The sequence below is a fragment of the Oncorhynchus clarkii genome, chromosome 6 (genome assembly GCF_045791955.1).
Source record: "Oncorhynchus clarkii lewisi isolate Uvic-CL-2024 chromosome 6, UVic_Ocla_1.0, whole genome shotgun sequence".
Taxonomy (NCBI): Eukaryota; Metazoa; Chordata; class Actinopteri; order Salmoniformes; family Salmonidae; genus Oncorhynchus; species Oncorhynchus clarkii.
The window spans coordinates 86,905,253-86,916,823 of record NC_092152.1 but is presented as its reverse complement, the minus strand read 5'-3'; the positions used below and the strand labels follow the sequence as shown (position 1 = coordinate 86,916,823).

The 11,571-nt window shown below is 44.7% G+C and overlaps 1 protein-coding gene across 12 annotated transcripts in view; it reads right to left on the bottom strand.

Moving 5' to 3' along the window:
* Positions 1-11,571, bottom strand: part of LOC139411756 (tropomodulin-3-like) — a 51,630-nt gene that overhangs the window by 14,891 nt on the left and 25,168 nt on the right. For all 12 annotated transcript variants that reach the window (XR_011634635.1, XR_011634633.1, XR_011634636.1 and 9 more), the window contains 2 exons: positions 725-847; positions 383-460 (listed from right to left, as the gene is read on the bottom strand). Coding sequence is in view for 5 of the 12 variants with exons in the window: in XM_071158478.1 (XP_071014579.1) it covers positions 383-460; positions 725-847 (201 nt within the window). In the remaining 7 variants the exon portion in view is untranslated. The remainder of the gene's footprint in view (positions 1-382; positions 461-724; positions 848-11,571) is intronic.

Genomic DNA, 11,571 nt, shown 5'->3' with positions numbered 1-11,571 from the left:
AGTAGTGTAGAGGTTACATGGTGGTTGTGTTGGGGTTAGTAGTGTAGCGGTTACATGGTGGTTATGTTGGGCTTAGTAGTGTAGAGGTTACATGGTGGTTGTGTTGGGGTTAGTAGTGTAGCGGTTACATGGTGGTTATGTTGGGGTTAGTAGTGTAGAGGTTACATGGTGGTAACTGTGTTTACGTTGTGGTTGTGTTGAGGTTACATGGTGGTTGTGTTGTGGTTGTGTTATGGTTACATGGTGGTAACTGTGTTTACGTTGTGGTTGTGTTGTGGTTACATGGTGGTAACTGTGTTTACATTGTGGCTGTGTTGTGGTTACATTGCGGTTGTGGTTACATTGTGGTTGTGTAGTGGTTACATTGTGGTTGTGTACTCACTGTTATATCCTCCGTCTTTACTGCTGGTTCCATCGTAGCTCTGGGTGCTGGTCACCAGGGTATGGACACCTAGGATGGCTGTGGACAAACACACAACAACAGACTTAGTGTGTGTGTCTACCATGGGACAAGCCTGGCTGACAGTGTATATGAAAGACTCCTGTATTTAGCTGTCCTTGGAGAGACTGGAGACAGTAAGATACACAGATCCTTCTAACGCAGAGAGAGAGAGAGAGACAGAGAGACAGAGAGACAGAGAGACAGAGAGACAGAGAGAGAGAGAGAGAGGCTGTGTGTGTCTCTGTCCCTAAGAAGACAGCCTACCTACCCCCTCCCCCTTACCTGCCAGGTCACAGAGTTCAGTGTCGGTAGCACTGGACAGGGCCTCTTCTAGTTCCGGGTCAAGGGTCGTTACCTCTTCCTGACGAGACTCGATGGGCCGCTGCTTGGGAACAAATGCCTTGCCTACAGAGAGAGGCAGAGCGAGAGGGAAGATATGGGAGAGAGATGGGAGAGAGGGAAAGGGAGAGAGAAAGAGGGAGAGAAGAGTGAGAACCTGACTAGGCAGATGTATCCAACTTCCTGTTGACCCTCTGGTCTCTTCTGTACAGGTCATTCCCCAGCTGACACAGGAAGGACCACAATGCACTGCAGAAGCGAAGGCGGTCAGCCAGAGAACCACTGTTTATTTTTCATGTCCAGAGAGACAGATAAACAATCACCCCTGCTAATAAACTCATCAATATAGTCAATACCGCATATGAAACAACAACCAGTAAGTTAGTAGTAGCTGGAGTTGAAAGGGAGTCTGATGTCTCCGCCGTGCAGTTTGAAGGAAGTTGCTAACTAGCGTTAGCACAATGACTGGAAGTCTATGGGTATCTGCCGCTGGTTAGCTCCAACTTCCTTCATACTGGACACAGAGACATAAAAATGGTATCCGCTAGTTACCCTGGGGACGTAGAAAAAAGGGCCTCGTTGTTAAAATCCCAAAGTAGTCCTTTAACTTGGAGATAGATCGTTTTCTCCTCTCGTTGTTAAAATCCCAAAGTAGTCCGTTAACTTGGAGATAGATCGTTTTCTCCTCTCGTTGTTAAAATCCCAAAGTAGTCCTTTAACTTGGAGATAGATCGTTTTCTCCTCTCGTTGTTAAAATCCCAAAGTAGTCCTTTAACTTGGAGATAGATCGTTTTCTCCTCTCGTTGTTAAAATCCCAAAGTAGTCCTTTAACTTGGAGATAGATCGTTTTCTCCTCTCGTTGTTAAAATCCCAAAGTAGTCCGTTAACTTGGAGATAGATCGTTTTCTCCTCCCATCCTCAGCGGTGGTTCAGAAACTACTTGGGATGTTAAAACGCTTTCAGGGTAAACTAAAACTACTAAACCAAATACAAAATGGATATATATATATATATTTTAAATAGCCTATAAATGAGGACTTCCAATTACCAAAATAAAAGCTAGACAATCAGGACCGTCATTGATTTTGTTAATATGTTTGGAGCATAAGAACACAACATTAGTCATGTCAAAATGCGTAGAATTGTAGGAAATTAGCTTTAAAACCACTAAATGTTTTCTCGACCGCCAAGATGGAAGCCTCAAATATTCTTGCCCAGGGCCCCGGACAGAACTCAGCTGTACAGACGGCCCTTTCTTCTCCTCTCTCTTTCATTCTACCACCCTTTCTTCTCCTCTCTCTCATTCTACCACCATTTCTTCTCCTCTCTCTCATTCTACCACCCTTTCTTCTCCTCTCTCTCATTCTACCACCCTTTCTTCTCCTCTCTCTCATTCTACCACCCTTTCTTCTCCTCTCTCTCATTCTACCACCCTTTCTTCTCCTCTCTCTCATTCTACCACCATTTCTTCTCCTCTCTCTCATTCTACCACCCTTTCTTCTCCTCTCTCTCATTCTACCACCCTTTCTTCTCCTCTCTCTCATTCTACCACCCTTTCTTCTCCTCTCTCTCATTCTACCACCCTTTCTTCTCCTCTCTTTCATTCTACCACCCTTTCTTCTCCTCTCTCTCATTCTACCACCCTTTCTTCTCCTCTCTCTCATTCTACCACCCTTTCTTCTCCTCTCTTTCATTCTACCACCCTTTCTTCTCCTCTCTCTCATTCTACCACCCTTTCTTCTCCTCTCTCTCATTCTACCACCCTTTCTTCTCCTCTCTCTCATTCTACCACCCTTTCTTCTCCTCTCTCTCATTCTACCACCCTTTCTTCTCCTCTCTTTCATTCTACCACCCTTTCTTCTCCTCTCTCTCATTCTACCACCCTTTCTTCTCCTCTCTCTCATTCTACCACCCTTTCTTCTCCTCTCTCTCATTCTACCACCCTTTCTTCTCCTCTCTCTCATTCTACCACCCTTTCTTCTCCTCTCTCTCATTCTACCACCCTTTCTTCTCCTCTCTCTCATTCTACCACCCTTTCTTCTCCTCTCTCTCATTCTACCACCCTTTCTTCTCCTCTCTCTCATTCTACCACCCTTTCTTCTCCTCTCTTTCATTCTACCACCCTTTCTTCTCCTCTCTCTCATTCTACCACCCTTTCTTCTCCTCTCTCTCATTCTACCACCCTTTCTTCTCCTCTCTTTCATTCTACCACCCTTTCTTCTCCTCTCTCTCATTCTACCACCCTTTCTTCTCCTCTCTCTCATTCTACCACCCTTTCTTCTCCTCTCTTTCATTCTACCACCCTTTCTTCTCCTCTCTCTCATTCTACCACCCTTTCTTCTCCTCTCTCTCATTCTACCACCCTTTCTTCTCCTCTCTCTCATTCTACCACCCTTTCTTCTCCTCTCTCTCATTCTACCACCCTTTCTTCTCCTCTCTCTCATTCTACCACCCTTTCTTCTCCTCTCTCTCATTCTACCACCCTTTCTTCTCCTCTCTCTCATTCTACCACCCTTTCTTCTCCTCTCTCTCATTCTACCACCCTTTCTTCTCCTCTCTCTCATTCTACCACCCTTTCTTCTCCTCTCTCTCATTCTACCACCCTTTCTTCTCCTCTCTCTCATTCTACCACCCTTTCTTCTCCTCTCTCTCATTCTACCACCCTTTCTTCTCCTCTCTCTCATTCTACCACCCTTTCTTCTCCTCTCTCTCATTCTACCACCCTTTCTTCTCCTCTCTCTCATTCTACCACCCTTTCTTCTCCTCTCTCTCATTCTACCACCCTTTCTCACCCCAATTTCATAATATCCAATTCCCGATCTCGTCTCATTGAAACTCCCCAACTGGTTCGGGAAAGGCAAAGGTTGATTCATGCATCCTCCGAAACATGACTTGCCAAAATGAGCTTCCTAACACCTGTCAGCTTAACCCAGCCGCACCAATGTGTCGGAGGAAACACCATTCAACTGACATGTCGAAGTCAGCCTGCAGGTGCCCGGCCCGCCATAAGGAGTCGCTAGAGCACGATAAGCCAACTAAAGTCGTCCCCCCCCCCCCCCCGGCCAAACCCTCCCCTAACGACGCTGGGCCAATTGTGCGCCGCCCTATGGGACTCCTGGTCACGGTCAGTTGTGCGACACAGCCTGGGATCCAACCCGGGTCTGTAGTGACACCTCAGACATTCCCTTAGACCACTGCACCACTCGGGAGCCCTCAAGACCCTTTTTGCTCCAGAAACAAACTCCACATTTTTACAAATAATGTCATAATAACACTCAATGTATAAAGAAATGTTCCCAATAGCCCATTCTCAAATCTACATTCAGTTAGATGTTTTGAAGAAGGGTTTTATTGATCTATTTTCTACTTAATCTTTAGTCTGTGTATATTTTTTCACCACATCTAGCCATAGGATGAAGGGGAAATGTTTGCAGTTTTTAATATGATATCTGAGTGAGACGAACTACCAAAAACCTAAATGGTACAGTGTGTCCTCCGGCCGGTAATTCAACCATGATAACAAGTTTAGATAGCTGCCCGCAAAACTAACTTAGCAGCCTAAACATGTGTGTTTGCTGACATGGGCTAATTGACTGACTATCAGTGAATGACATAAGCAGGAAAAACTGCTTATGCACAACCAAATTTAGAAATTGCAACTTGTGTATTCTACTTATCTAACTGTCAACAGTAAGTTGGGGGGGGGGGGGGGATTGATCTGCCAGTTTCCCATCCCTGCTTTAGAGTCTAGAGTTGCGAAACCCGAGTAACTTTCCCAAAATCCCACTTAAAAGATTCCAGGATTCAGGACCCATCTAGTGTTGAACCCAGGGGAGATTCAGGACTCTACTAGTGTTGGACCCAGGGGAGATACAGGACTCTGCTAGTGTTGGACCCAGGGGAGATACAGGACTCTGCTAGTGTTGAACCCAGGGGAGATTCAGGACTCTACTAGTGTTGAACCCAGGGGAGATTCAGGACTCTACTAGTGTTGAACCCAGGGGAGATTCAGGACCCATATAGTGTTTAACCCAGGGGAGATACAGGACCCATCTAGTGTTGAACCCAGGGGAGATTCAGGACCCTACTGGTGTTGAATCCCCAGGGGCTGCATTCGGTCTTCAACAAGGTCCGTAGGGCCGCAATGAAAATTGGTTATATTTCCTTACCATCAAAACTGGCAAAAAAAGAAAAAAGATCCTCTATCATTTTGGGGGAATTTGATGCTCCTTGACTGTCTCATTCTGGTGTTTATCAGAGCTGGACACAGTCAAACTGTATGTCCCTTATTAGTTGTACAGGTTCGATTTGGTTTGAGTCATATTAAAGTATATTGAGTGTATTTATTGTGTTGTACTCAAACCCACGCCGAGGGACGGATTGGCCGGATCCAGCCCGGGTCGTATGTTTGACACCCCTGCTCCAACCCTTCCTATCTGGACGTGGTTATATTGTTCCTCTAGGAAGCACATCGACTGCTTAGCCCTGACTGTGTGTGTCTGTGTGTGTTCCAGTCTGTAATTGTATAATACAGCTATCATTATTCTCAATTATGTCTATTTGAACTAACACTACATTAGTCAATGTTTCATACACACACACACACACACACACACACACACACACACACACACACACACACAGTATTCTATTTCCCATTACACACATTTTCCGTGCTCTCACTCTCTCTGCCTGCATATCTATACACCAGTCTGTAATTACTGTACCTAGGAATGACATCACCACCAGCGAACCAGAGCACACACCCCAGAACCCATATCTTACCGATGAACACACACAAGACATTTCCATTACTCATGTACTTGTCTTGTTTAGTTCATTTTCTCTGAGCTGTGTGAGATTGATGTCATGATGTTTCTACTCTGGGGTCTCTAGAGGTCGTTTTATCCATAATGCTAACTCCTAGCGGCTAATGTATATTAGCTGCTCCAACTCAATCGGAGGTCGTTTTATCCATAACGCTAACTCCTAGCGGCTAACGTATATTAGCTGCTCCAACTCATTCTGTGGTCGTTTTATCCACAACGCTAACTCCTAGTGGCTAATGTATATTAGCTGCTCCAACTCATTCTGATGTCGTTTTATCCATAATGCTAACTCCTAGTGGCTAATGTATATTATATTGCTGCTCCAGTTTCAACTGACCTGAGCCCTAGGACCATGCCCCAGGACCATGCCCCAGGACTACCTGACATGATGACTCCTTGCTGTCCCCAGTCCACCTGACCGTGCTGCTGCTCCAGTTTCAACTGTTCTGCCTTATTATTATTCGACCATGCTGGTCATTTATGAACATTTGAACATCTTGGCCATGTTCTGTTATAATCTCCACCCGGCACAGCCAGAAGAGGACTGGCCACCCCACATAGCCTGGTTCCTCTCTAGGTTTCTTCCTAGGTTTTGGCCTTTCTAGGGAGTTTTTCCTAGCCACCGTGCTTCTACACCTGCATTGCTTGCTGTTTGGGGTTTTAGGCTGGGTTTCTGTACAGCACTTTGAGATATCAGCTGATGTACGAAGGGCTATATAAATAAATTTGATTTGATTTGCTCCAACTCATTCTGTGGTCGTTTTTATCCATAACGCTAACTCCTAGCGGCTAATGTGTGTCTACTACAGCGGTCTTTAGAGAACACACCAACAGAGCCAGAGACAAGACACAGAGAGAGAGAGAGAGGGCTAGAGAGAGAGAAGGAAGGGGTAAAGAGAGAGAAGGAGGGGCTAGAGAGAGAGAAGAAGGGGCTAGAGAGAGAGAAGGAGGGGGCTAGAGAGAGAGAAGGAGGGGGCTAGAGAGAGAGAAGGAGGGGGCTAGAGAGAGAGAAGGAGGGGGCTAGAGAGAGAGATGGAGGGGCTAGAGAGAGAGATGGAGGGGGCTAGAGAGAGAGATGGAGGGGCTAGAGAGAGAGAAGGAAGGGGCTAGAGAGAGAGAGCGAGGGCTAGTACAATGTGTTCTACTGCAGGATGGACTGTATCTAAGTTGTACAGTGTGTTCTACTGCAGGATGGACTGTATCTAAGTAGTACAATGTGTTCTACTGCAGGATAGACTGTATCTAAGTGGTACAGTGTGTTCTACTGTAGGATGGACTGTATCTAAGTGGTACAGTGTGTTCTACTGCAGGATGGACTGTATCTAAGTGGTACAGTGTGTTCTACTGCAGGATGGACTGTATCTAAGTAGTACAATGTGTTCTACTGCAGGATGGACTGTATCTAAGTGGTACAGTGTGTTCTACTGTAGGATGGACTGTATCTAAGTGGTACAGTGTGTTCTACTGTAGGATGGACTGTATCTAAGTGGTACAATGTGTTCTACTGCAGGATGGACTGTATCTAAGTAGTACAATGTGTTCTACTGCAGGATGGACTGTATCTAAGTGGTACAGTGTGTTCTACTGTAGGATGGACTGTATCTAAGTGGTACAGTGTGTTCTACTGCAGGATGGACTGTATCTAAGTGGTACAATGTGTTCTACTGCAGGATGGACTGTATCTAAGTAGTACAATGTGTTCTACTGCAGGATGGACTGTATCTAAGTGGTACAGTGTGTTCTACTGTAGGATGGACTGTATCTAAGTGGTACAGTGTGTTCTACTGCAGGATGGACTGTATCTAAGTAGTACAATGTGTTCTACTGCAGGATGGACTGTATCTAAGTGGTACAGTGTGTTCTACTCTGCTCTGTCTGGTTGCTGCTATTTCTGTCTGTCCTGTGTACCGTCTACCCATGAACCCTTCTGCTTTGTCTTGGTTTGTGTGTCTTGGTTTGTGTGTCTGTGTGTGTGTGTGTGTGTGTGTGTGTGTGTGTGTGTGTGTGTGTGTGTGTGTGTGTGTGTGTGTGTGTGAGAGACAGAGAGCAGACATCTTTACATAACACAGCTGGAGATCTTCATCAGACTGAGGAGACAAGACCGTCTGCATCTCTCGCTCGTCTCGCTCTCTTTTCTCCCTCCCTCCCCGTCTCTCTCCCTCCTTCAGTCGGGCCCCGGAGGCATTGTCATGGAAACCCAGCAGCAGCAGAAGGAAAGAGACAGGAAGTCACGGAACAGAGAGTAAAGTCTAAACTCCTCTATGCTGCTGCTGGGGGCAACTAACTTGTTGGCCAGACTTTACAACACATAGCTACATACAGAGGCTGCTATTCTCCCCAACCCCATCAGCACGTAATCCTTTATAGTTAACCAGTCAACAGTTACCAGTCAACAGTTACTAACCAGTCAACAGTTACAACACACAGCTACATACAGAGGCTGCTATTCTCCCCAACCCCATCAGCATGTAATCCTTTACAGTTAACCAGTCAACAGTTACCAGTCAACAGGTACCAGTCAACAGGTACCAGTCAACAGTTACAACACACAGCTACATACAGAGGCTGCTATTCTCCCCAACCCCATCAGCACGTAATCCTTTAACGTAGTTATTACACACTGATTACACTTTCACTCCTATTTCAAATACAGTTACCAGTCAGTCAACAGTTACCAGTCAGTCAACAGTTACCAGTCAGTCAACAGTTAACCAGTCAGTCAACAGTTACCAGTCAGTCAACAGTTACCAGTCAGTCAACAGTTAACCAGTCAGTCAACAGTTAACCAGTCAGTCAACAGTTAACCAGTCAGTCAACAGTTAACCAGTCAACAGTTAACCAGTCAACCAGTCAACAAATAACCAGTCAACCAGTCAACAGTTAACCAGTCAACAGTTAACCAGTCAACAGTTAACCAGTCAACAGTTAACCAGTCAACCAGTCAACAGGTACCAGTCTACGGGTACCAGTCAACAGTTACCAGTCAGTCAACAGTTACCAGTCAGTCAACAGTTACCAGTCAGTCAACAGTTAACCGTCAGTCAACAGTTAACCAGTCAGTCAACAGTTAACCTGTCAGTCAACAGTTACCAGTCAGTCAACAGTTAACCGTCAGTCAACAGTTAACCAGTCAGTCAACAGTTAACCAGTCAGTCAACAGTTAACCAGTCAGTCAACAGTTAACCAGTCAGTCAACAGTTAACCAGTCAGTCAACAGTTAACCAGTCAACAGTTAACCAGTCAACAGTTAACCAGTCAACAGTTAACCAGTCAGTCAACAGTCAACCAGTCAACAGTTAACCAGTCAGTCAACAGTCAACCAGTCAACAGTTAACCAGTCAGTCAACAGTTACCAGTCAGTCAACAGTTACCAGTCAACAGGTACCAGTCAACAGGTACCAGTCAACAGTTAACCAGTCAACAGTTACCAGTCAACAGTTACCACACACAGCTACATACAGAGGCTGCTATTCTCCCCAACCCCATCAGCACGTAATCATTTAACATAGTTATTACACTTTCACTCCTATTTCATATACAGTGACCAGTCAACAGTTACCAGTCAACAGGCACCAGTCAACAGGCACCAGTCAACAGTGACCAGTCAACAGTGACCAGTCAACAGGCACCAGTCAACAGGCACCAGTCAACAGGCACCAGTCAACAGTTTGGACACACCGACTAATTCAAGGGTTTTTCTATATTTTTGTTACTATTTTCTACATTGTATAATAATAGTGAAGACATCAAAACTATGAAATAACACATACGGAATCATGTAGTAACCAACAAAAGTGGTAAACAATAATAACAATAATAACAACAATATTTTATATTTTGTGTTATTTCATAGTTTATGTCTTCACTATTATTCTACAACGTAGAAAACAGTCAAAATAAAGAAAAACTTTTAAATGAGTAGTGGTGTCTAAACTTTTGACTGGTACTGTATATGAAGTACTGTATATGAAGCACTGTATATGAAATACTGTATATTACATACTGTATATTACATACTGTATATTACATACTGTATATGAAGTACTGTATATGAAGTACTGTATATGACATACTGTATATGAAATACTGTATATGACATACTGTATATGAAATACTGTATATGACATACTGTATATGACATACTGTATATGACATACTGTATATGAAATACTGTATATGAAATACTGTATATGAAGTACTGTATATGAAATACTGTATATGAAGTACTGTATATTAAATACTCTATATTAAATACTCTATATGAAGTACTGTATATGAAATACTGTATATGAAGTACTGTATATGAAGTACTGTATATGAATTACTGTATATGAAGTACTGTATATGAAGTACTGTATATTAAATACTGTATATTAAATACTGTTTATGAAGTACTGTATATGAAAAACAGTACCAGACAACCCCATCAGTGCCCCCCCCCCCCAACACACTCTAAAAAAATATACAGTAGCCTTTTCCTTCAGTAGCCCCTCTCCCTCTTCTCCTGCCACACAACTCCCTCAAGGAGAATGGCCTCTGTGCCTCTGTGCCCCCAACACCCTCACTTTAAAAATCAGGAAATGATTGTGACCCTTTCCTTCATGGGAATGTATTCACTCACTACTAGAAGTGGCTCTGAATAACAGCGCCTGCTAAATGACTCAAACTTAAATCTAATTGTCCTTCGGTCCCCCCCCTGCCGCCCCTCCGACAGAACACCCTCCGTGCCCCCCTACTCTCCAGTCTAAAAGGCGGTCTAGTCTCGAGGGGGCCTTGGCACTTCCTGAAAAGCCTCTAAACAGTAAATACAGCCATTACCCACAACACCCCACTTCCTGTGTCAGGCCCTCTGGAGAAGAGTCAGCTAACAGTTAGTCTACTATCCCCAGCACTTACAGCCACAGTCACAGCCTTCTGGTTAACACACAGTGGTTCAACTGTCTCTGCATGACCTTCTTCTTTCCCTACAGGTGATATCCTACATGTCAAATATCTGTGAGGTTGTATGTACTACAGACACTCTAGGTGCAGCTTGGGTGCTTCTCTCTGTGTCTGTCTATAATGGGGGTAACTGAAACTGTTGTCCACAGGGACCGACACAGAATGGCCGTCTAAAGGCTCTTTCAGGAAGAGAAGTCAAGCCAGAGAGAATGAGTGAGACAGAAACACACAGAGACAAAGAGAGAGAGACAAAGAGAGAGAGAGAGAGAGGGGGGGGAGGCACAGAGAGTCCAGTCATAGCCACATCTCAAACCCTCTACACTGTTTCTCAACCCTTTCCTGTAAATTTCTCACCAGCTGTTAGAGAATGGAGTCTCTCTACAGGCCGTTACAGAATGGAGTCTCTCTACAGGCCGTTACAGAATGGAGTCTCTCTACAGGCCGTTACAGAATGGAGTCTCTCTACAGGCCGTTACAGAATGGAGTCTCTCTACAGGCCGTTACAGAATGGAGTCTCTCTACAGGCCGTTACAGAATGGAGTCTCTCTACAGGCCGTTACAGAATGGAGTCTCTCTACAGGCCGTTACAGAATGGAGTCTCTCTACAGGCCGTTACAGAATGGAGTCTCTCTACAGGCCGTTACAGAATGGAGTCTCTCTACAGGCCGTTACAGAATGGAGTCTCTCTACAGGCCGTTACAGAATGGAGTCTCTCTACAGGCTGTTACAGAATGGAGTCTCTCTACAGGCCGTTACAGAACGGGAGTCTCTCTACAGGCCGTTACAGAACGGGAGTCTCTCTACAGGCTGTTACAGAACGGGAGTCTCTCTACAGGCTGTTACAGAATGGGAGTCTCTCTACAGGCTGTTACAGAATGGGAGTCTCTCTACAGGCTGTTACAGAATGGGAGTCTCTCTACAGGCTGTTACAGAATGGGAGTCTCTCTACAGGCCGTTACAGAATGGGAGTCAGTCAGTGGATCACTGTTCATTTTGGCACACTTTAGATTTAGTCGAGAC